Source organism: Podarcis vaucheri (assembly GCF_965113315.1).
Source record: "Podarcis vaucheri genome assembly, chromosome: 12".
NCBI lineage: Eukaryota > Metazoa > Chordata > Lepidosauria > Squamata > Lacertidae > Podarcis > Podarcis vaucheri.
Genome location: NC_138750.1, coordinates 56,292,725 through 56,318,424, shown reverse-complemented (window position 1 = coordinate 56,318,424; position 25,700 = coordinate 56,292,725). Strand labels below are relative to the sequence as shown.

Here is a 25,700-nt window from a genome sequence, read left to right as displayed (position 1 = left end):
GCTTTTTGGATTAATGCAAACAAACCTTCCGTTAAAAGTTGTGTGTGGCTGGATATCCTGCAATATCATTTGGAAACCACTGAGCTGCAACCATGACTACAAGTTTCTGAGGAGTGGGGGAAATGTTGCAAAGTATGGCAGTTGATGAAACCATTTCCCTCCCCCCATTTGAAACATAATAAGTCATTTGCAGGCTGCCACAGCTGTTGAAGAAAACAACATCACTGTCAATTGCATGGCAAGCCTAGCCTCTAGATGAAATGTCTGTGGTCTGGTTCAGGTTCACACTGCCCAATCAGCAGACAGGTTTCATGATCAGGAAGCACTCTGCTTCCTCCTTTCCTTCCTTATTTTGCTGTGGTAGGTTTTTGTGATGTCACGCAGCCTTAACCAAGGATTTCTTCCCAACCACGGCTTGCTAGCTAGCATTTCCCTTAATGAATTGTGATGAGAAGATGGAACAGTGTTGTTCCATTGCTGCACACAGCGTGGTGCTCTCTCTGACTTTCCTTCAAATCACAACATGCAAACACGCTTCAGGAGCCCAGCTCGAGGAGGCCTCCATATATTTCTTTCCACTTGGCGGTTGTGCAACTCAGCTGGATGACAGAGCACTGCAGTTGCTTTCTAGTTAGTGCAGCTCTCTGCTATCTGAGTCCGTTGCTCTCAGTGGTGGAGCCGTGCCATCTTTAAATCATCACAGGCAACCTAGCAACTACCAAATTACCAAACAGGGCTAATCCTGCTGTGGATGTGCTAACTTAATATTCTCTCCCCCCCCCCTCCATTTTCCTTCTAAACTATTCCCAGTTGTTACTTAGCTCCACATACTAATTCGGGTCTGGAGTTTAAAGAGGAGCCTAGGAATTCCATGGCAGCCGTTTGTGGAAATGGAAGCGATAAGCGCATGCAGGTGCATGCTCTTGGGTGCAAGGGCAGAATGTGGTTGTGGATTGTTTTGCATCACAGCTCCTGCCTTTTAACTGATCTCTTTTCTGCTACGCTGGGCAGAAAAATTTGGCCATGTTGACTGTTTGGGAGGGAACAGAGCTGATCCAACAGTTTTTTTCTGGTAATTATGAGAAGAAGCAAAATGTGACTTTGCCTTTTCCCATATTCTTCATGAAATTGTGGTAAAAATTCAAGAAGATTGAACTGATGACACTTAGCAAGCTTTCGGGCTGACAAACATTTTAAATAGAACTCACTTGAGGATATCTTTTTCACACTAGGATAGAATGAAAATTTCCTGGCATTCGGTGTGACAGCAAACTAGCTTGAGCGGTTGTTGTATGAAGCCATCCTCTAATTGGGGGGTGTCGCCAAAATTTTGGAGCATATTGCAAGCTAATGAAACTGTTAGTACCACACACACTGCAGGCAAGCACGTGCCACATCTTGTTCTATTATTTTGAAACAGAATGCTTCCTTCAAGCCTAATTTCAGTAGGTAAAGGTGTGGGTACCAGGGAAGGCCTCTTTGGTGATTCTTGCTCTAATGCTGGAATCCTACCCAACTGTGAACCACCAAGCCAAATGCATCCTACCAGCCATCTATTGTAGCTTGTCATGGGATTGACTAGAGGTCTCCATAAACAGAAGACTTATTGGGCCGCTTGTGGACCCCAAGTTGTGCTTGCCTGCTGCAAATAGTTGCAGCCTCCTGGCTACGCTGATAATTTAAAACAGACAGTTTAATGGCCATGTTCAGATAACTCAAACAAATCTCGTGGATTTCCTAATTTTGAATTAATACTAATACAACCTGATTGTAGGTGTTCAGTGATTGTATAACAATTGGCTGACTAGATAACCGTGGGTAAAACAGGAGACTGAACAGTAGTTTAAATAGAACAAAGTCAATTTTATGTTGAGGGTAATAATTAAAAGAATAGTTAAATTCTGAGTTGGAAGCTTAATGACAAAATCATCAAAGGAGATGGTGTGTAAGCTGCAGGTTCCTACATACTCTACCTCTTAAATGAAAAGGCCTATTTAGACTACTCGGGAATTTAACAATTATTCCTTTGGGAATTAATATCATGAAAATGCCACTTGAGCTGCAATCCTATACCCACTTGTTTGTGAGCAAGTGCCATTGAGCTCAGTGGGACTTACTTCTGAGAGTAAACACATATAGGACTGCCTTCTTAGGCTCTGTAGAAGAATATCTGTGTTGGTTCCTGCCACCGAGAGAATTGATGGTTATTTCAGAAACACGATTGTCAGCAGCAACTTCCATAGATTGCCTATTCCGGTGAAGTATAATCTTTCCATATATGAATTTACAGTAATCAGTGCAGGAGCTTGTCTCATAGACACAAAGCATTGCACTGGAGTAACTTCCAGTGCATCAGATTGTCTCTCTTCCTCTGGATCAACAAATCTATACCCTAAGACTGGGGGAAATGTAGAACAGTGCTATGACAGCTACGCTTGTCTCTCTTCTTCTGCCTGTAAGCCCTTTAAGGTAGAAGGGCAGGGAGGTCCAGTTTGTCACCCTGCTTGCTTGGGTGGACCTGTTATATTAAATGGAGAGTGGCAGGACCACACAACAGATGTAGACTGTTGATTCAGGGTGACAGTCTTCAGCCGTCAAATTAGTGCATTGCTAATCTCTGAGAAGGTAGTGTAGGATTTGCAGCAAAACATTGAAAATGTGTTTTCCTTGTGTCTTCCTTGCTTCAAGGCAGCAGCAACAAAGATATGGAACAAATTTAAGAGGAAGGAAATTGGAAGCGGGTGGAATAAGATTCTGACATAACCACAGTGACTTCAGTTGCTCAGAAAATAATTAATAACTCATTGGCATTGACACAACTGGAAGCTGTAAGAAAAGTGGAAGGGGGTTAAAGTTATTTTTAAAAATAGACATTATGACAATGTGAAGTGTGGTTCACCAAGGCTTAGCCCCAAGGCTTAGGAAAGCGTTTGTGTTATTTATTTTATCTTATTTGTTAGACTTATGTTCTGCCCTTCGTCATAAGATGTCAGGGCAGTTAGAGTGCATACAGAGTGCCTTTTCTGAAACCTTGAACCAGCCACTGCGCATTAGGAATCAGAAGAAGCAGTTTCCAAGTTCACAAGTCATCTCAAATAGGCTGGCCTCTCAGCACCTCTCATATCAAAAATTCTATTAAAAGGGGGGGGGACTTGTCCAGTGTTTCCGATTCAAACGATACTTTGGCACAATTTATATAGTCCCAATCCACCAAGCCCTGCTTCTAGACAAGCAGAAGGGCTCTTGTTCAACTCATGAGAACAAATGGATGTCAGAAAGCATGAGCATCCGTTGGTTTTTCCAGTGAATGCTTGTGTTTATAGTGCAACACTAAAATACTTCTGTGTGGTAGAATTTTTAAAAGTTTGAAAGTGCACCCACCCACACGTGACAAGCTAGCTTGTCCTCTGTGTTTGAAAATATGGTAATTATTCTGAACACTAATTTTGGCTACTATTTTACTTTCTTGTCATCTTGGGGATTTAAATACTGCAGTACTGACTGAGCCCCTATGCATTTTCACTATTTACGAGGGTTTTTTTGCAAATTTCTTTCAAACAATACTGTTGAGAATATAGGAATTAACAACTAGGGACCCACCTTTCTTACAAATGCTTCTGTTCTATTAACTGATAATTTTAGTTGCCATAGTGCTAGATCCTTTTTATTCATCTGGTTTCTTAAGCAACTTTTTGAGTTTCTGTTGGAATGGTTTGAGTACTAAATCTGATACTTCCACTTATTTTTATGTTCTTCCCTTTTGAAATACCTTACTCTGACAGTGACCTTTTTTTCTTCTTCTCCTTTCCCCTTCAGGGTGACCAGATGCAGGTCATTCCCATACCAAGTGTATGTATTTTTATTCTTTTTCTTTTCTATTTTTGAATTTTCTTAATTTGGGGTTGGTTTAATCATTTATCTCTTGTGTTGAGTCTAGATTGATGTGGGTTTTTTTTGTTGCATGCTGTAGGACCATTCTTTTATACTAACTGATAAGATCTTAAGAGGATGAAGTACCAGTAGCTGATGAATACAAATCATATTAACGGGAACCAAACGAAACATATAAAGGTCTTCAGTCTGTCTTGAACCATTCACTAAACCTTTGTCATTACACACTTTTTAAAAAAATGGTTATTGCACAACAAAAAGCATCAATTAGCCCACAAGGTAACAAAATATAATAGATGTCCAATTTCTATCACTGTGTACAGGCCTCCCTCGTGGCCAAGTGTAAAGGAAATTTCAGCTTCTTTTTTTTATTTTGATCAGACATGGGTGTTTTTTCTAGAGTGATAAGTGCCCATAACTACCTTAGCCTTATTGGACCAGAAGAGAATTGTTCCACATTCTTGGTGTTCCTTTAATCCACTTCCCAGTGGGCTTTAGGATTGCACCATAGATTTAAGCACCCTTCTATCCAGTGAATTTTTGTCACCTGTGTCAAGTACCTTCACCTCTATTTTTTCTGCCCATGGCTGCCAAAATGTGCTGGCACCCACAGCACTTTTATCACAATACTGGCACCTCTTTTTTTTTAACCCAAAAAGTACTGCTTATATCACTTTAACAGTCATGACTTGTCCCAAAGAATCCTAGGAACAGTAGTTCATTAAGAGTGCTGGGAATTGCAGCTCTGTGAGAGGGGTCCCCCGACATCCCTCAGCACCCTTAACAAACTACATTTCCCATGATTCTTCAGGTGAAGTCATGGCTATTAAAGTGGTATAAAGGTAAAGGGACCCCTGACCATTAGGTCCAGTCGTGACCGACTCTGGGGTTGCAGCGCTCATCTCACTTTATTGGCCGAGGGAGCCGGCGTACAGCTTCCGGGTCATGTGGCCAGCATGACTAAGCCACTTCTGGCAAACCAGAGCAGCGCATGGAAACGCCGTTTACCTTCCCGCCAGAGCGGTACCTATTTATCTACTTACACTTTGATGTGCTTTTGAACTGCTAGGTGGGCAGGAGCAGGGACCGAGCAACGGGAGCTCACCCCATCACGGGGATTCGAACCGCCGACCTTCTGATCAGCAAGCCTTAGGCTCTGTGGTTTAACCCACAGCGCCACCCACGTCCCTTAACCCACCCGTGTCCCTTAAGTGGTATAAGCATGCTTTAAATGCATGGTGTGAATGTGACCTTGGTGGCTATAGAAAATTGCTCACCCCACAGTAGCATGCAGCCAAAGCTGCCTATAGCGACAAGCTATGTGTCAAATTCCTACCACATCCCAACTACCTCACATTTCTGATCAGTTTACAACCAGCAGCCCTGTTGTTGCAGCACAATAAAAGGATCTCCATTTTCAGCTATCTGGCTACACGCAGAGACTTAAAATAAACACCCGTCAAAAGATAAGCCGCCCCATGCAGTTCCGCAATAGCCTTATTCAGCGGCCTGGCTTTTATTGTGTTGTGTGTTACATTGCAGTGACTGCCAGAACAAAAGGCTGTTCATGTCCAAAGTACATTTGCAAACACTTGGTGGCCACCAGGCAATGAAGGCCTTACAGTGTAGATAAATATTATGTACATACTGGTTGAAATCTGATTCTGTTATGAATCAGCCATTTGTGTGACTGTTTCTAGTCTGTTATCAATCGGAGGCCTTAATCTGCTACCCCTGCAGGTACTTTCCATGTGCATAAGGGGAGTTAGTTATGGTTGGCAGGGACTCAGTGCCTTGGCTCGTTTGGGGGGGGGGAGTGTTTGTCATGTTCCAGTTGGTTGAGGAAATGCTATCAGATTTGGCCATACCAGATTTCTGCGGGATTTGTTCATCAGCATAAAAATCATCACTTCATGGGAGGGGAAGAGTGGGCAAAGCTCCTGTCGAAAGATGCAGTAACAGCAAAACGATTGCCAAGAGAGAGGGAGGAGGGATCATGCTGCCGATCACCTCTTTAAAGCATCATATGCTCTGGCTCTTATACACACACTTCCCGAGAAGTTGGGAGAGGACTGTTCATGCAGGGTTTTGTCACACCGGGTCCCATGTTTCAGCTGTGTGTTTGTGTGTGAGAGAGAAAGAGACAGAGAAGCCAAACAATGGGATAATGGATCGTCGGTGAGACTACAATACCTTGGCAGTGCTTTTCCTGTCCCATGTTGAATTGAGGGGCCATCACACTCTGACCGCAGAGTAGTAGAATCACTTGAGCTATAGGGAGATTTACTGTGGAGCTCAGCTTTGGGTTTCTTAAGAAAAAAGATTAAAAGTAGGATTACGCCAGGTTTCATGAAGAATCGTTTCTCTCGTTGCATTCTTGTTAGTCCGTTATGAACTCTAGCTACTGGTTGCTGTGGAAGAGATTGTGATGGGCGGAGTTCTATGAGGATTATTCCTGAAGATTTCATCCTCCTTCGGAATTGAGATTCTCTTCATTCTCATTGTTTATGAACAGGATTTTTTGTAGCAACACTGAAACCCACACACTAACTACACAAATCAGTGTTTTCCATCTGCTGCACTTCCCAAACACCTAAATACATATCAAGAGCCCTGTTGAATTAGGCCAAAGGCCCAATTAGCCCAGCACCCTGTTCTCACATTGGCCAGCCAGAGGCCTATGGGAAACCCAAAAGCAGAACCTGAACACAACACCGCTCTCCTCACTTGTGTTTCCCACCGACTGCCTCCAACATGTCCGTGTTACTCATCAGTGCTAATTATTACTGTAACAACTTCTCTGAGGATATGTTTCTAACGATGCTTGGTCTTCCTGTGTCTTCCATTCAGCCACCAGCTAAATACCTCCTGCCAGAAATGACAATATCTGATTATGGAAAGAAATGTGTGGTCATTGATCTAGATGAAACACTGGTGCACAGTTCATTTAAGGTATGTATGCTATATAGTATCCTTTGTGATAGGCTGGTAGATGCATGTATAGACCATAACAGTCTGAAGAAACACACACGTCCTACAATGGAAGCTACTCCTACCTCTCCCCCCCCCCACAGTAGTTGAAATATTAAGCGTTGGGATCCAATGCTGGATGCATCTGTTTTGGAAAAGGGGGCACATGTCTTGTGTCCAGCAACAACTGTGCCTCAGAGTAATGTTGTCATAGCACAGCATTAAGTGATGATTTAGATGTATGAATTACCATGGCAGAGAGAGCGCTTCCATGTAGCCGCAAAAATTGGTGCCTTTCAGTGAAGCCACCTCACACAATGAGCTCCAAGTGATGAGAATCCAGTGAGAATGCGCATGTGAAGCCTGTAGGCTTTCCAGTAAAGGAAAACTTCTATAAAGAAATGCTGCATTCCTTTGTAAGGCAGAGAAGAATTAAATATTCCTCAGCTAGCTCTGCAGCTGTTTCCAAGAGTGCTGGCATAGGAACGAGGCTTGCCCTGATCCATGTTTTGTCTCTACCTAGTGGCCATCCATACCTAGCATTTTATGATGGCACCAAGACTTCGTTTCCTAGATATTCTTCCTGATAAAGGGCTGCTGTGCAGGATAGTGGAATGAGAAGCTTCATAATAGAGGCTTTAACTATTAAGAAATCCCTGGGGGTCTCGAAAATGGATATTTTCGTTTAAGCCTCCCATTTTGAACAGGCACTGTGTTTAAGTACTCATGATGCAAACTGTTTTACTTTGTACATGTACTTCAGCAGATAGGTTATATATCCTCAGCCCCCATCTTAACTCTGTCATCATCTCCTAGACTCAGACTGTGTGTGTGTGTGTGTGTGTAAGTGCAAAGTGACCACTTTCTTAGTTTGTTTCACCTCATGCATATGTTGAAGTTGCCTGTTGCCCACAAAAACGTATGCTCAGTAAAACAGCCTCCATAAATTTTGCCTTGGCTTGGCAGCCAATCATTGTTTCCAGGAGCTAGTGAGATTATCTCACATCCTCTAAATTCAGCCTGTCTCTTTTGTACCTTGCTTTAATACTTTGAAGATGAGGTAAACAACAGTTTGTCACCAGTGTTACAATAAACGGCATGGTTGCCGTCCAGCAAGAGGTCATGTGACATGCTTTTGGGAGAGCAAGCCATCTTGGTATAACATTTTTGACAGTCATTTAAAAAGGCTGCCACCTCAGAATTTGGGTGGGGGAATAGCACTTCTGAATGATCCTCTATGTTTTTAAAAAACAAAACACTCCCCACAGCAGGGTACATGGTGGAATAAATTTCTCCCACATCTGCTAGGGTCTTATTTGCAGTGATCTTTTTTAAAAAAAAATGTAGGAAAGCATTCAAAAATGAGATTCTGCCAAATGCAATCTGAAATGGAGCAGTAAATCTAATTTTGTTGCTATGTGTAGACCAGGCCTGAAAATGCATAGCCTTTGCCCATTAAACATGGACACACCTTCTTTCAAAATGTTTGCAACATGTTCTGAGTCCTTGGTAAAGGGAAAGCCAACTTGTTTTCTTAACACATGGCGCAGGAAGAGCTGGTGCAGTCCTCTCTTCCTCCTGGTGGTGTGTGTTGTTAGGACTGCACTTCCTGCTTCTTCCCCCCTTTTGGAAAGAGAGTGCATCGCCAAGGTCCCCTCATCTCCTCTGCATTGTTAACCGACATGAACCAAGGCTGCTACTTTCCCCACTAACTGATCTGTGAGTACGGATGTCAGAGAAATCCAGCAAAAATGGAAGCAGGAGTGAAAAATGACCATTTTTGCTTTCTTCGTGCTATGTCCTGAATGGAAAACAATCCAGTGAAAAAGATCAGTGTTCATTGTTCTTACTTTCAGTCCACAAATGATTACGTTCTACCACCCTGTTTGCATTCTGTTTCCTTTGCGTTGAAATGAATGGGGTAGAACAGCATAAAGAATCATAATTTATGCAACAAGTTACATAGTTTCAACGCAGCAGACAAGTAACTTAGTTTTTGGTGAAGGCGAACTGCAGCGGAAGGGGGACAGCACCGCATGTCATGAATACAAAGCAGAAGAGAAAATGATGCCTTCTTCCATACTTGCTGCAGGGGGCCATTCTCAGTTTTGCTCAGGCGAAGGGAAGGTTTCCCACCCTGCCCCTTCACGCAGCAGGCTGAAACCCTTATCTCAAAAGCAGGCATGCTTGAGAGGAAGATCTGCTGCCTGCTCTACCTGCTGGCTCTGTTCGTGGAAGCCAAGCAAGCCCCCCCCCCCCGACTGTGTGAGCACATGAATGAAAGCATCCTCCGACACCCATTGTTTCCATATTGCAAAAGCTGAAAGCGCAAATGTGTTTGTGCAATAGATTTGGGTTTGTGTGTAAATATGTGAACAGGATAATTTTCCAGCTCTTTGGCAGTTGTTCCGAAGGAGTTTTCTGTGCCGGTTGTCGTCAAGGTTTTGCAGGCTTCGACGGGAGCTGTGCTGTCACTCCCAGTATGTTTCCCTGGAGCATGTGCGGGGAGCTTACAATAGTACAGACTGTTCATATTTTCTCAAACTGATTTTATTTTCACTTTTACCCCCCTAGCCAATTAGCAATGCAGATTTCATTGTTCCCGTTGAAATTGATGGAACTATACATCAGGTGAGCGTCGCTGTTTTCTATTCACCATTTCGCTGGTTTTGGGTGTGCTGGTATTCCCATGCAGCTTTTCATGTCTGGGTGGGTAGCTATTGCTGGGACATTGTCTTTCCCTCTTTATGTTACTTTTGAGAATCTCAGAAGTCCTTTCCCATCATCAGGAGACACATAGTGACCCCACAGAGTAAACCTACCCTCAGGAAGGGGAAGGAAATACAGTGTACCTTCGTTTACGAACTTAATCCGTTCCGGAAGTCCATTCTTAAACCAAAGTGTTCTTAAACCAAGGTGTGCTTTCCCATAGCAGCGGAGGACTCAATTTACAAATGGAACACACTCAACAGGAAGCAAAATATGTTCTGCTTCCAAGGCAAAGTTCACAAACCAAAACACCTACTTCCGGGTTTGCAGCATTCTTAATCCAAGTTGTTCATAAACTAAGCTGTTCTTAAACCAAGGTAGCACTGTAGCTGTCCTGTCAGGATAGAAAATCATATAAAAGATCTCGTTGTCTCGAAAGACCAGGAAATGATGGAACATCTTTTAACTGCAACTATAACTGGAGAAAAATAAATGCTCCAACACTAGATGGTTGGATGACCCCTGTTTGAGAAATGACCCAAATGATAACGCTTGAGTAACGTAGAGTAAAAGAAGAGAGGCAGCTTGACAGCTGGAAATGGAGTTTCTTTATTATGTATCAGTGTTAACAAGACACTAGAATATGCTCATCGATACATATTATTGAGGACATTGTAAAAGTGTGTATAGAAACTGGACCCATTATCAAGTAAGTTTATAAAGTGTTCACATGTGTGTGTGGCTACATGTTGTGATTTTCCTCTCCTGTTCCATTAAAAAGCCAATAATTGAATGCCTATGTAAAGAAAAACATTGTCAAATTGAAAGAAAAGAATGGATATGTATTCACCCTGGAGTTCTTTCCCACCAGTTGGGCATCTAAAGAAAGGTGTCAGATTATGAAAGGATGGAGTTTGAGAACTAATTGACACATTAAAAATAGCATGTCACTGGGGCCAGATGGCATTCACTTGAAAGTCTTTGCAATCGGATTTGAAATGGCTGAACTGTTAACTAGAATATGTAAGTGTCAGGGGATGATTAGCTGCTTGTGCTTAAAATTGTGCCCCTTCAGAGTTTGTGCGGCCCCACAAACCTCTGTGTGTGACAGAGCTCCTCAGACATGTCTGCTCTAGTCACTAGTAGAGTCTGACAGTGGCTGCCTGCGGAAGCGCTTCCAGCAAAGAAGTTCCTTAACGGAAACGCGTCTCCTGGACTCACGACGTGGCAGCTTCCGGCGAAGCATGGGTCTCCCTGCAGTTGCTTCTGACACCTCCCCGCTATTTTCGCTGGATGTGTCTCTCACCCCTTTCTCTCCCCTGCTGTTTCCTGCCTGGGCTGCTACGTCTCTCTCAGCATTACTGAGATCCTCCTCCAGAGACCCCTCGCTCCCCCTCCTTGTCCCTGCTTTGGCTGCTGACTCTCTCCCAGTCTCTGGGAGCCCTACCAACTCCCTTTCCTCTGATGTCAGTTCCCTGACATCCACCTCCCCTCCAGGGCCCCCTTCTCCCCCGCCCCTACTCTCTCCTCTGGGCGGTGAGGAGCTGAAACCCCGAAAAGAATCCTCTTCATCTTCAGACGTCTCGAACATTTCCCTCCATCGGTCTTCGTTCCGACTCGCTGAATCCTCCTCCACCTCGGAATCAGAGAACCCCTCCAACTCTTCTTCTTCGTCGGTGGTGGCGAAGTATTCCCTCCGGAACCTCGCCACTGGCTGGGGTTTACGAGGGAATCTCTGATGAAAAGTTTCAATCAAAACCTCGTCATCTACATCCTCTGCCCTGACCCAGGTGTTTTCCGACTCCGGCTCCCCTTCCCACATTACCAAATACTCTACTTGCTCTCCCTTCCACCTGGAATCGAGAATCTCCGCTACATGGTAGCTGTGTTCTTTTTCCTCCATAGCTGGTCCCCTATTGACCCTCCCCTCTCTGTCCCCTTTATACGGTGACAGCAACGACCTGTGGAACACTGGGTGCAACTTCATGTGGTTCGGTAACCGGAGTCTGAAAGCCACTGGGTTGACCTGTTGCGTGACTTCAAATGGGCCCAACCTTTTGGGTCTTAACTTCTTACAACCTCCTTTGAATGGTAACCCTTGGGTGGACAGCCACACCTGGTCCCCCACCCTAATGCTTTCCCCTTCCCTTCTGGTTTTGTCTGCCTGCCTCTTATATTCCTCCTTCGCCCTGTTTAAATTAAGTTGGAGCTGGCGATGGATCGCTTCCATTTCTTCAACGAACTGTTCTGCGGCTGGAACGCTCCAGTTCTCCCCTTCCCCCCCTGGGAAGGCTCGGGGATGACACCCGTGATTAGCCAAAAAGGGGCTCATCACCGTGGACACGTTCTCTGCATTGTTGTAGGCAAATTCTGCCAACGCCAGCTTCTCCACCCAATCATTCTCTCTGTCATTCACATAACACCTCAAATATTGCTGGAGGACACCATTAGCTCTTTCCGCCTGCCCGTTGGTTTCTGGATGACGGGCAGTTGAGAAATTCACCTCTACATGCAATAAGCTCATGAGCTTCCTCCAGAACCTGGAAGTAAATTGTTTCCCTCGGTCAGAAACCACCCTCAAGGGGGCGCCATGCAGCCTAAACACATTTTCCACAAACAATTTAGCGGTTTCTTCCGCTGTGACCGCATGTGAGCAGGCTATAAAGTGGGCCATCTTGGTTAACAGGTCTACCACAACCATGATGGCTGTTTTCCCTTTGGACCTGGGCAGATCAGTCATGAAATCTATTGCCACTGCCTCCCATGGCCTTTCCGGCGTGGGTAGTGGTTCTAATAAACCTGCCGGTGCCCGCCTCTCCCCCTTGGCTCGTTGGCATTGGTCACACCCTCTCACATACTCCCGCACATCTTCCCTGACTTTGGGCCACCAGAATTCCCTGGTAACCAGCCACATGGTTTTGTGTTGCCCAAAATGCCCTGCTGTGGGGCTATCGTGCAGTTGCTTGAGTACCTTTTCCCTCAATTCCCCTTCAGGTATGTATAACGCTCCCTTGTAGTACAATGCCCCGTTTCTCTCCTCAAAACCCCCGGGTTTGTCTCCCTCCCTCCTGAGACCCCTGAGTTTGTCCTGGGCGTATTCATCCTGCACCGTTCCCTCTACCAGTTCCCTTTGCCCCACCAATGCCGCCCCACACACCCAGCGGTCCTCGGGAATGACATGGGTCTCTTCGGGGGCACCCTCTCCCTCCAAATATTCAGGTTTGCGTGAGAGAGCGTCCGCCCTAACGTTCTCTGGGCCTGGTACGTAACAAATCTCAAAGTTAAATTTGGAGAACTCCTGGGCCCATCTCAACTGCCGTTGGTTGAGCACTCGCGCAGTTCTCCAATACTCTAGATTCTTATGGTCCGTGCACACTTGCACCTTCTGTTGTGCACCAATTAGCAGGTGCCTCCATCTCCGGAAGGCCTCATGAATCGCAAGAAGTTCCCGGTCATACACCGTGTAGTTCCTCTCAGATTTGTTCAGCTTTCGCGAAAAGAAGGCACACGGTCGCCACTCTGACCCCTCCTTCCCCGGCTGCAGAAGAAGCACCGCCCCTATGGCTCTGTCAGAAGCGTCTGTTTCGACCCTCAGCTTTTTTTGTAAATCCACATGTAGAAGTTGTTCATCAGAGGCGAAGGCCCTTTTCAGTTCCTCAAACGCTCGCTCCGCCTCCCCCGTCCAAACAAACTTCTTTTTACTGCTGAGACAGTCCGTGATGGGCGCCGTCAGGTGGGCGAAGTTTCGGATGAACTTACGATAAAAGTTTCCAAACCCTAGGAACCTCTGCACATCCTTCTTGGTCTTGGGTGTTTTCCATTCCAGCACCGCTTGAACCTTGCCGGGGTCCATGGCCAACCCCTTGTCTGACAAGCGGTACCCCAGGAATTCCACCTCCTTGGTATGAAACTGACACTTCTCCAGTTTCACCCACAGCCTGTTGGCTTGCAGCCTGCTCAACACTTCTCTGACGTCTCTCACATGTTGCTCCTCATTCTCCGAATACACCAACACGTCATCTAAGAAGGCCACGCAATTCTTGTAGAGCAAAGGCCCCAGTACGTGGTTCATGAAGGCTTGAAAACACGTGGAGCCTGTTTGTAATCCAAAAGGCATAACGAGGTATTCAAATGCCCCCAAAGGGGTGAACATGGTGGTCTTCCATTCATCCCCTTTCCTTATACGTATCAGGTTGTACGCCCCCCTTAGGTCCAGCTTTGTAAAAATCTTTCCTTTCCGCACCCTGGTCAAAATATCATCAATCCTGGGCATAGGAAAAGCCGCCGGCTCTGTCACTGCATTTAACCGCCTAAAGTCACATACCAGTCTCGGCTTGTCCGTGTTTTTTTTATCCACAAAAAACACTGGGCTACCCCCCGCTGCCTTGGACTCTCTGATGAAGCCTCTCTTCAGGTTCTTGTCAATGAACACTCGCAACTCCTGCATTTCCCTGTCTGACATGGCATACAACTTGCCTACAGGAAGCTGTGCTCCAGGGAGTAAATTGATCTGGCAATCAAAGGGCCTATGCGGGGGTAGTTGGTCAGCTTCCTTCTCGCTGAATACGTCGCTGAGATCAGCATACTGTGGTGGCACCTTCCCCTTCCCCATTACTTCAGTCCCTGCCAGGGTGGCTTGGGCCCCTGCTGACCCCTTTTCCCCCCTGCAGTGTTCTAAGCAATGTGCTGAACCGAAGGAAACCACTCTTTGATGCCAGCCCACCAGCGGATCATGTAAGGCTAGCCAGCTCATTCCCAAAATAATGGGAGCGCCTCCCAAGGTGGCCACATTAAACGCTATCAGTTCTGTGTGCCTTGCCACCCTCATTATCATTGGGACGGTCTGCAAGCTAACTCCTCCTCCCAACAGTTCCCTGCCATCGATCGTGGTCACCTGCAGGGGGTTGCTTAAAGGGATAGTCTGTATCTGATGTTCAGCAGCAAACTCCTTGCTCATAAAATTGCAGGAGCTGCCTGAGTCCAACAGCGCCTTTATTTTTAGGGGGTGTCCATTTTGCAGCTCTAGCGACACTTCAATCACTAGAGCAGGTCGAGGAGCTTCTGGCACGGGCACTTTCACTGCTCTTTGGCCTGGCTGCAGTGCCCTGACGGTGGCAACCAGGCGTTGGCTTTTACCTGCTCCGTTTCTCCCTGCTCTCCCCCCTCAACTGCTCCCACCATCCCTTGCCATTCCTTCCTCTGGGGGCAGACTCTGGCAAAGTGGCCTGGCTGTTGGCAGAGATAGCATTTCCGGGCTCCCTTTCCCTCCTTCTTCGCCCCCTCACTGGGCTTTGAAACTGCGCGCGCGCGGGCTGTTCCGATTTCCATCGGCTCTGCCGGCGGGAAAGCTGGCTCAGGAATGTCTGGAATGCGTAACTCCTTCCAACGTTCCCCTCTCCCTTCCCGCCTCTCCAAAGCTCTTGCCTCCTGGCGCGCTCCAATGGTCAGCGCAGATTTGGTCAGCTGATCCATAGACACCGCCCTGGGGCTCCTGGACAGCTCGTCTTTCACAGCCGAAGAAAGACCTTCTTCAAATAGCATCTGAATGGGTGCTGCCGATAAATCCCACCCCAATCTGTGAATCAGCATGGTAAATTCAGTCCAGTACTCACGGACAGATCTGCTTCCCTGCTTGCAAGCCATTAGCTGTCTGCGCACCACCCCTTCCTCAATATCGCTGGAAAACATGATATCCATTGCACGAAAGAATTTCATAGTGTCCTTTAGGATATCGTTGTGCGTTGCCATCAGGGGTCGAACCCAGTCCCGCGCCCCCTTCTCAAGATGCCCAATTACGAAAGCAACTCGCGATTCCTCATCAGGGAACTCATCAAACTGCACATTCAGGGCATATTGCATCTCGGTCCTAAAGGCATGGTAATCCTTGGGGTCCCCCCCAAGCTTCTGCACCAATCCTGGTACCTTTCTGGGGAACTGAGTGGTTCTCCCCTTTTTGTCAGCATCCTGAGCCCTTCTCTCCTCGAGCCTCGCCGTCTGCAGCGCAAGTTGGACCTCCAGAGCTTGATACCTTTCTTCCAAGCTTGGACCAGCTCCAACCCCTGCCTCTCCGGTTCCGGCTGGGTTGCTCATGATGCTTTCTCCTGCACAGGCAGCGTACAAAGACTGTCAGACTGCTGTCAGGGGATGATTAGCTGCTTGTGCTTAAAATTGTGCCCCTTCAGAGTTTGTGCGGCCCCACAAACCTCTGTGTGTGACAGAGCTCCTCAGACATGTCTGCTCTAGTCACTAGTAGAGTCTGACAGTGGCTGCCTGCGGAAGCGCTTCCAGCAAAGAAGTTCCTTAACGGAAACGCGTCTCGACTCACGACGTGGCAGCTTCCGGCGAAGCATGGGTCTCCCTGCAGTTGCTTCTGACACCTCCCCGCTATTTTCGCTGGATGTGTCTCTCACCCCTTTCTCTCCCCTGCTGTTTCCTGCCTGGGCTGCTACGTCTCTCTCAGCATTACTGAGATCCTCCTCCAGAGACCCCTCGCTCCCCCTCCTTGTCCCTGCTTTGGCTGCTGACTCTCTCCCAGTCTCTGGGAGCCCTACCAACTCCCTTTCCTCTGATGTCAGTTCCCTGACAGTAAGTTATCACTAGAATTGCAGAGGAAAGGGGATCTTGTGTGTGTATATACGAGGTGAAAGGGTAGGCAAGAAAAGGTTGCCTAATCAGTAACAAATTGTTCGTACGCACTCAGAGCACATTGCTGCTGCATGGTCTCGTTAAGAACTTTGAACACAGACTTGTCCACATAACTTATTCACTTGACTAGAGAACTTCTGCCTTTGTCCCATCTAGTTGATAAAACTGGTTTCTCTAATGTATCCACCTAAATAGAATGGGTTAAGGTATGGCCATGGTTCTCAAAGAGTGCGGCAGGAGAGGATGGCAAGGGTGAGAAGATTCAAGGACAATCAAATAAACAAAGATTTCAGTGTAGTATAGCATAAATATATATATTTGCAGAATGTGGATAGATATGGAACAGGGATTTTCAACTCTGAAAAATATGAAATATCAGAAAATAGAAAGGCTTCTTTGTGTTGATGAGGATATAAGACTGTGTTTGTCTCTAATTAGACCTAATATAAATGAGATTACCCAGCAAAAGCAAGCTTGCCCCTCTCATTGAGTTTGTATACATACTTAAGGTACATATATAAGAGGCTCGTTTCTAATTATTTGGAAATGATTCGTGTTCTTACGTAGCTGCACTGTTTTCTTCTTTCTGGATGTCCCATGATCATATTCTAAAGTAGTTATGTTCTATGTTACAAATCAAGCACCTGCTGGAAGTTGTTTCTTTTTGTTTTGCCGTCGCAATATATTTCTTGTCAATAACAAAATTCAGTGTGGCGTGAACAATTTTTTATTATGAAAGTGTTGCCCAGAGAAAAGCCAGGAGGAAAACTTCAACTAAGATGGCTTGCTTGTTACATTCTTGTTACATTCTTGTTTAAATTGCTTTTATTGGAAACTGTTATATTTTATAAACACATTTTGTTGTTCAGCAGGATAAAAATGTTTTTCCAATATGTATCCACACCATTCATTTAGTCAGTTGTATTATTTTATGAAATTTGCCCTTTCTCCCAAAGGAGTGCAGGGAACCAGTTCTCTCGCTACAGACTTAAAAGGGGTGGAACATTCATTCTTTTATCCAAAGGGGCCCTGGGAATGGCGGCTCTATGAGGAGACCTGAAGTTCTCTTAACCATCTGATCCTTCATTCCCATGATAGTATGGGGCAAGCTATGACAGTCAAACAGATTTAAAACTAATATATATTTGTTGTTGTAACAGGACCTGGGTCACTTGCCACCCACATATTCCAATCTTTATTTATCAGTTCTCTGCCTAATCAGCTTCACGTGCCAAGGTAACGCTTTCCAAAGATAAGAAGTGTAAAACTTATGGGGTAGAATTGTAAATTGCCAGCATAGAGCAAGAGGCTTTTTTTTTTTTTTACAAGTGGGACAATTTTCTCTCCCCCCCCCCCCAAAAAAAAGAGAACAAGATGATCATGATCCCATATTGTCCTCCACTACAGACAGGGTGATCCTTCAGCAGTTTTGCAGGTGCTGCCTACAGTATTTGCCCATCTGAATAACAAAGCATCTTCTGCAGTCGCTCAGTAAATTTCTATTCCAGTCCCATGACCACTTGGCACGGCTTTCTGCCTTCAGAGTGCTGTGTCCCTGCCCAGCAGGCTTACCTACATTAGCATGGAGAAGGACTGAGGAGTGCATTAAAATGTGTCTTAAGTAACATCCAAGGCCTCCTTTCTTTGCGCAGAGAATCGCTGCTGTTTGAAAAGGTTTTTTTCCCCCCCAGTTATGAAGTTCTGATTTGAAGGGTGTTTGTGATGAGTTAAATTGCATTTCACAGTATAAACCGTTGTACCACTAAATAATGATTGGAGAGAGCTGCATTTTCTCGAACACAGAAGTCATTCTCCATCCTCTGTCCAGGATGATCGGGGTGGGGAGCTCAAACAAAATGTAGCAGCATAGCTCTGCATAAGTAAGACCCAGTGATCTAGGGCTTTGTTTTGAACAGTAGTAGTCTTTTTTTGAGCTAAGGATTCTGGTTTTTGGTTTTTTTAACCGCAAAAATAGCGAGCGGGAAATAAGAACGAGGAGCATGTCATTTGAAAGCTGTGTGCATGACTTTAGTATGTGATGACTTTCATTCCCTGAAGGGCAGTCCTCCTTGAATGATCTTTCCAGAAGAGGCTGTGACCTGGTTCAAGTAATCCAGGATAGGCTGTGTGCATTCTAAATGGCCTATCCTTGATTACTTGCACTGGGAGGTAGCCACAACACAGTGAAGGCGGTGCTGAGAGGTTCCAGTCCACGCGTCTTCTCCCAACTCTTTAACAGCAAGAAGACCAGCAACCAGATATATTGGGTATCAAGGGCAACTTTGCTATGTTTATCTGCTTCACCATCAAGGATCCAACGTTGCATTAAACATGGAGAGGGGGGGAGAGAACATGTGCTGTATTGTTGTGATGCTCATTTTTCAGTGTGCAGATGTAACACCGTTTCAAGCAGATGTTCCTTGAAAGCACTAAATGTCCCAGATGTATTGCAGTTTCCTTGGCTTAGAAAGACAGCTCTTTTATTTGGTTCCGTTAAAAACTGATTGTTTGCAAATGGAGAAAAATAAAGAACAACCACAGCTGCCTTGCTTTCCATGCCACTGTCAATTTTCTACTCCAGTTACCCACCTTGCAAGCTTGCTTTGCCTGTCGCCTTTTGTGCAGCAAGTAATAACAGGGCCCATCAACACCTCTTCTCTGCCGATTTAATCTCCGCGGTGTGTTTCCGCTTGTCCCAGAGTCTCAACCTCTCTTCTTTTCCCACCCTCCCCTCCTCCCTGCGTCCTTCCAGGTTTATGTATTAAAGCGACCACACGTGGACGAGTTCCTCCAGAGGATGGGAGAACTCTTTGAATGTGTGCTATTCACAGCCAGTCTAGCAAAGGTAGGTCGTGTGTCAGTGCCTCTCTGTGTGCCTTGGTATATTTTACCTCCTTCCAGGTACCTCAGAAACTGGCTGGAGCAAACTTTCAGAACGGCTGGAAAACCTTTGCCACTTAATATATAAGAGCCGCTTCTCTTGAGAGCCGCCCCTCAGAATTACAGGGCGAAGTGCTTCAGAAGAGTCACCGAACAAGCGTCTCTCTAAACCCGAACCCAGAGCAGCTCAGCTGGGTCAAGGGTGTTGCCAACGTAGGCAGACCCCTCTCTCTCTTTATCCTTCACAATGCCGGAAGTCCCCTTCGAGGACTTTAAAAAAATAAATATATTGGGCTTTCTTTCCCATTGAAGAGAAAATGATTGTCTTAATCTTCCCCCCTTTCTCCCCTCCTTGCTTTATTTGGCAGCGTGTACTTTTGTCTGCTAGTGTGTGGGTAAGTGTTCCCATGGTAACAATATCACATATGGGCTTGTCTCATAATGTAGCCTCCATGTATTGCTCATGATGGCAATATGAAAGGCCTTTATATATATATATATAGTTGCCATGGTTATGGAGGGTGGGGAGGGGTGGGGAGGAGAATGGGAATAAATAGCTTATTACATAACGTAGTTTTCCTAAAGCTGCACACAAATAAAGTGTACCGGGCTCCAATGCAGTGCCCGTACAGGCAACGAATAGTCGGGGCTCCAGCTGATTGAAGACTACAGAGCACACCTTACCAAAGCAGCATTTATAACGTATAAGTGCTTGCAAAGCTTGATGGTGATATTTGCATTGGTGGGTTTGTGGCAGGGGGAGCCAGGGATAATTCAATATTTTGTGTGCACTTTGGAGTAGTTGTAGAAATGCTAGTGCGTAGAGCACAAGCTCTGCAGTAGATTTAGCCGTCTCTAGCAGCCGTGATGTTTGCCAGTGATGTCTGTAGTGGCGATAGCAGCACGTTCCTGTAGAAAACAAAGTCAAACTTTTGCAAACTCCCACCGTATTGGATAAACTGGGAGGCGGGGGCCAACTACGTTGCCTCGGTTAGCAGATAATTGGAAGAGGTTTTCCACGCATTGGCAGTGTGCTTCTCTAGTCATTGGAGAAGAGTGTCTTGTTTGCAACAAGGACTTGGGGGGCACATGTACTGCTCCTGCAAAGCAGCCTTTTTCCTCCTGGCTTCAGGCAAGCTCATTTTGTTGGGCACTTGCCAGGAGAAAGCTCAAGCTGAATTCTTCCCCTTGTCGTCTTTTAGCAGTCACTTTTCTCGGCTACAGCCTTCAAGCGCTTCAGTTAAACTTGCCATGAAATGAATCTTTTATTCAAGTCAATATAGCCAGGGTTGATATACCTGCCATTCGTTTTTAGCATATGCATAGAAACATGGCTGGGGTGTGTGTGCACCCCAGCATTTGGGGTGTGAGAAATCGGGATTGGCTTAACTCCTCCCCATACCCTACCCTCCAGTAGACTTTTGCATACATTGCAGTGAGTGCTTGGGGGTGAAGTCACCACAGCATCCTCGAGCTGGCCTATTAATTCTTCCTGTTCAGAAGATAGAGGCGGTTTCTGTAGCTTAGGAGGAGATGATAGCCGAGACTTGGATCACATCCACACCACATTTAAAGCACTCTTACGCCACTCTAACACTTCCCCCAAAGAACCTTGGCACCTGCAGCTTATTAAAGGTGCTTAAAGTTAGTAGGAGAACCTTCCCAGAACTACAATTCCCAGCGCTCTTAGCAAACTGTAGTTCCCAATATTCTTTGGAGGAAGCCATGACAGTTAAAATGGTATAAGAGTGCTCTAAATATATTGTTTGGATGTGAACTTCCAGTTCTACGGAGCGTGAATTTTGTGGGCCTGGTGTTAGGATTTCTGTTGACCAAGGAATCAGCATTCTGCACAACTCTTAGCCTCAAATTAGATTGTTGCTTTTCAGTAATTTGTAGACTTTGCACTGATGAAGTATTATTTATAGTATTTATAGTCTGTTATAGCATACTATAATCACTAACATATAGTCTCCCTACAGTGATTATGAATTGTTTGGAAAGCCCCAAGCTTTCTCTCCTCTTGGTGCCTCATCTATCTGAGTCCAGTTGTGCAAATCCAACGTACAATTCAGATTAGCTATGAACTGTCATTGCTACAAGAGAGCCTCTGCTCTCACCCCAAGAACCTTGAACCCAGGACTCTGACAAAAGCACATGGACTCCTTCCTTCCTTCATCACTTGGGCAGCTTTGACTGTCTGCCTCACTCCTAGTAATGTTCAAACAGACTTCACCAATATACTTTCAGAAGTTTCTGGGTTGTCTCTTGTGCTGGACCAAAATAGGAACAAATTCATACTTTCCACTCAAAATCACCAGAGCCTCTTGTAGCTCAGGCTGTCATTCCTCAGTTCGGCAATGAAAACAGGTTCCTGCTCCTGAAATTCCACATGATGAAGCAAAATAGGAGTTTTCTTTTTTTAAAAAAATTACATTTATATCCCACCTTTCCCCCCAAAGAGCTCAAAATAGTATAAATGGTTCCCCCTTTTCCACCTCCATATTTTATCCTCACAACAACCCTGCAAAGTAGTAGGTTTGGTTGAGAGATGATATAAAAGTTGAGTGTAGGGTTTGCTGTGTGTTGTTGTAATTTTGGCCTGCCCCATGTGATAAGGTACATTTTAAGGAAGACCACAATAAGACACTACTCCTTCATGCACCGGTAGCGCAAAGTATATTTGATATCTGTGCAATGACTTTTCCCCACCTCTTCCTGTGAACTTTCTGAGGGTCCATTTCCTGCTCATGCCACCAACTTCTGCATATGGCGCCTTGGAGAAGCCACACCAGGATCCCCAGGCCAAGTTGGCTTCTCTCGCCTTTGTCTTTGGAACCAGACTTGGTACGAAGTAGCTTAGAACGGATATCATGGCTGTACTTAACCCTGTGGCTGTGCTTGTCGAATAATTTGCTAGACTTGTTGGGCAGCATTTTAGCTGAGAAGAGAGAGTCAGTGGCCAGGATCCCAAGAACCAGTGAAAGTTGTTCCACAAGATCGGGGGGGGGGGGGGTTAGCCTTGCTTTCCTTGAAAAGAGCAGCTCCCCACCACACCTTCATGCTTCACGGCTGTTTTAGAAACTGATCAGTGCAGCTGTTGAATCCTGCTGGGCTACTGCAAATTTAATGTACAGTTACATAAAAGAGATGAGCTGCTTTTCCCCTGAGTTGGACTATCTGGGTCAATATGGTCTCTTCTGAACATAAGGCCACAGGATGGGCACTGCTGGACCAGGCCCTCCTGTGAATTCCAGCAAGTGCTATTCAGTAGCATTGCTGCCTCTAACTGTGGAAGCAGAGCATAGCCATCATGGCTAGTAGCCATCGATAGCCCTCTTCTCCATGAACCAGCAGTGGCTCTCAAAAGACAGATATATTCTCCCTGAGTCTCTTTTAACCAGAAGCAACCTGGACTCGAGAGAACATCACCTTTATCATCATCATTGTTTACCAAAGGTCCCAGGGCAGGATATGAGAAATAATAATAATAATAATAATAATAATAATAATAATAATAATAATAATAATAATAATTTATTTGTACCCCGCCCATTTGGCTGGGTTTCCCCAGCCACTCTGGGTGGCTTCCAACAAAATATTAAAATACAATAGTCTGTCAAACATTAAAAGCTTCCCTGAACAGGGCTGCCTTCAGATGTCTTCTAAATGTCAGGTAGTTTATCTCTTGTGACATCTGATGGGAAGGCATTCCACAGGGCAGGCGCCACCACCGAGAAGGCCCTCTGCCTGGTTCCCTGTAGCTTTGCTGCTCGCAGTGAGGGAACCGCCAGAAGGCTCTCGGCGCTGGACCTCAGCGTCCGGGCAGAACGATGGGGGTGGAGACGCTCCTTCAGGTATAATGTTAGAAGTGGTTTGAAACAATTTACAATCCCAGGAATCAGGTGGATCCTAAAAATATGCCTCTCAGGTATCAGAAGCCAAGATACAGAGGTGTGTCTTCAGCGATTGCCCAAAGCTGTGTATTGAAGATACCTTACACATCTGTGCAGGGAAGGAGTGCTTAGGGGTTGCAGCAGAGAATGGCCTCTTCCTGGATCGGGCCCCGCTCCCGAGCTTCTGAGGGCAGTGGAACAACCAATAGGGCCCCCTCAGCCAATCTTAATATGCAAGGAGGCTGCAGCGAAGGACCAGGGGGGTGACTTTCAGGTATTTGGGGCCTGAGTTGCTTATTGCTCTGAACACTTAATGGGAGCACCTTGAATTGGAAGCGAAGCTGGCAGCATGGGCAGCTCTTGGCTATTCCGCCCTGCCGTTCCACTGGAGAAAAGCATGCAGGCAGCTCCTCTGTCCTCCTTCTTCACGGTTCTCCTGAAAGATCCTCGGCACACTTTCAATTTGTGCGGCTTATTTCCCTCTGTATTCCCCTGTGGGAATCCTTACACAAAGCCATTTGGTGAACTTTAGCCTTAAGGATGGAGTCGGGAGTGTTTTCTTTCGCCTCAGAGCCTCTTTCGTAATCTAACGTGGCCCTTGGGGATGCTTTTAAATGGGCCTACCGTATACTATCTCTCAGAAGTAAATTTTTAAATAGCTTGCCTGTCGCAGATGCTGTGTGCACCTTGCCTTTGACTGCCCTGACTGTGTTGAGACATTAAAAGTATATTAAATGATTGTTAACACATAGAACAAGGGTGTGTGTGTGTGTGTGTGTGTGTGTTGAAAGATTGGGGCAGTCACTCGCCCTTCTGTTGAGGGAGGGTCACTGTATTAAAGGATATCCACAGCACCTTTTGTGAAGGTTTACTCTGGAGGAAGCTATTTGGCTCATGTGCAGAGCACCACAAACCCTCTTCGCGGAGGGGGGGGTCAGGAGTGCTCCCCATTCCTGTTGCACCTTCATGTCGCAGGCATCTGACAAGAGTCTTATCAAAGCCATGTCTCCTCTTCTTCCTTCCGTCTCATTCAACATCTACGTCGAAAAGAGTTGCTTGGTTTTCACTGGGTTACAAATGTCTTCACCGTGTGTCCTCCTCTTCTCCCGCTTCCTTCCTTTAATCAAAGTATGCAGACCCCGTCGCCGACCTGCTGGATCGCTGGGGCGTCTTCAGAGCTCGGCTCTTCAGAGAATCCTGCGTTTTCCACAGAGGGAATTACGTGAAGGATCTAAGCCGGCTTGGGCGGGAGCTGAGCAAAGTTATTATAGTGGACAACTCCCCTGCGTCTTACATCTTCCACCCTGAAAATGCAGTAAGTACTAGCACTTTGCAATAGACGGGAGTCAGTTCTTTTGTCTCTGGGTTTGTTTATTCAGGCATTTGCTGCTTGCTAAGATCCACAAGTGCTTGCTCTCGCTACTGTAAAATGGAGCACGGCAACAGCATCAATGCCTGAGGAGCAAATGCTACAAAATGCTTAAGTCATGGGTAGGCAAACTAAGGCCCGGGGGGCGGATCTGGCACAATCGCCTTCTCAATCCGGCCCGCAGACGGTGCAGGAATCAGCATGTTTTTACATGAGTGGAATGTGTCCTTTTATTTAAAATGCATCTCTGGGTTATTTGTGGGGCATAGGAATTCGTTCATCCCCTCCCCCCCAAAAAAAATGCTCCGGCCCCCCACAAGGTCTGAGAGACAATGGACCGACCCCCTGTTGAAAAAGTTTGCTGACCCCTGGCTTAGGTGTTAAGAGGCAAGAGATGGGCAACTCTTTTGTTTGTGTCAGAAACTCATTGCATTCTGTTTCTGGGCTTGCTTGAAAGATGCCAAGGTGTTGACCAGGAAAGTAGGGTTTTTTTCTTTTTCCTGGATCTTCAGAGCAGACAACCTGGGAGGGGGGGTGTACGTACACACACACACACACACAGAGAGAGAGAGAGAGAGAGAGAGAGAGAGGCACTTCTCACCGTAGCCAACCAGATGCTGTGCAGAAAACCCCAAAACAGGGCCTGAGCACAGCAACACTCTCCCCATTTTCTTTTGAGTGGAAAAGTGGTGACAGCCCCCTCAACAGACACCAGTTGATCCACACAGATTTGAGAGGCCTGCATATTTGGGGTGGCCGCACCCGCTTTTGGCTACACCCACCCCAGAGGGCTTGCGAGGAGAGCAGCCGCCTCCTCATTAATCCCAGATATCCAAACCACCATCTGCATGAGTTCGTGGTGAATTCAAATCAAGGATACAAGGATTATTACTCCGCAGTGTGCCAGTAAGGAGAGAGGGTTCTTCTCTCGTTGGGTATTCTCCTCTCCCTGTCCTCCCTGCCTTGCTTATGCAGAGGATCATGGCCACATTATTTTATTATTTTCTGCTACCTTGCACTATAATTAAGTTGCGCCAAAGCTCTGCCATAGTTTAAGGAATCCTGGAAGGGAATGGGAATAGGGAGAGGCGGCAAGAGAAGAAGCTGTGGCTCTTTTCAGCAGCCTATTTCAGAGCTGCCGAGCCCTTTTTTGTTTGTTTGTTTTTTAGCCTGATGGCAACTAGGCACCTGGATTTTAGGGGCTCCTGTTTACTCACCCCCTTAAAATTGGGGAAAGCTTGAGAGTCGAAGGAACATGCATACAGTTCTTAACGATATTACAGGTTTTTTACTCTTCCAACTGTTCAGCTCTTCGAGAGCATTTGAAAGCTGGTATTTTC

General features: G+C 45.9%; 1 protein-coding gene across 1 annotated transcript in view; it reads left to right on the top strand.

Annotated features, from left to right (window-relative positions):
- Positions 1 to 25,700, top strand: part of CTDSPL (CTD small phosphatase like) — a 74,696-nt gene that overhangs the window by 43,602 nt on the left and 5,394 nt on the right. Inside the window, exons 3-7 of the mRNA XM_082192596.1 lie at positions 3,817 to 3,849; positions 6,742 to 6,843; positions 9,436 to 9,492; positions 18,968 to 19,060; positions 24,121 to 24,306. Of these exons, the coding sequence (XP_082048722.1) occupies positions 3,817 to 3,849; positions 6,742 to 6,843; positions 9,436 to 9,492; positions 18,968 to 19,060; positions 24,121 to 24,306 (471 nt within the window). The remainder of the gene's footprint in view (positions 1 to 3,816; positions 3,850 to 6,741; positions 6,844 to 9,435; positions 9,493 to 18,967; positions 19,061 to 24,120; positions 24,307 to 25,700) is intronic.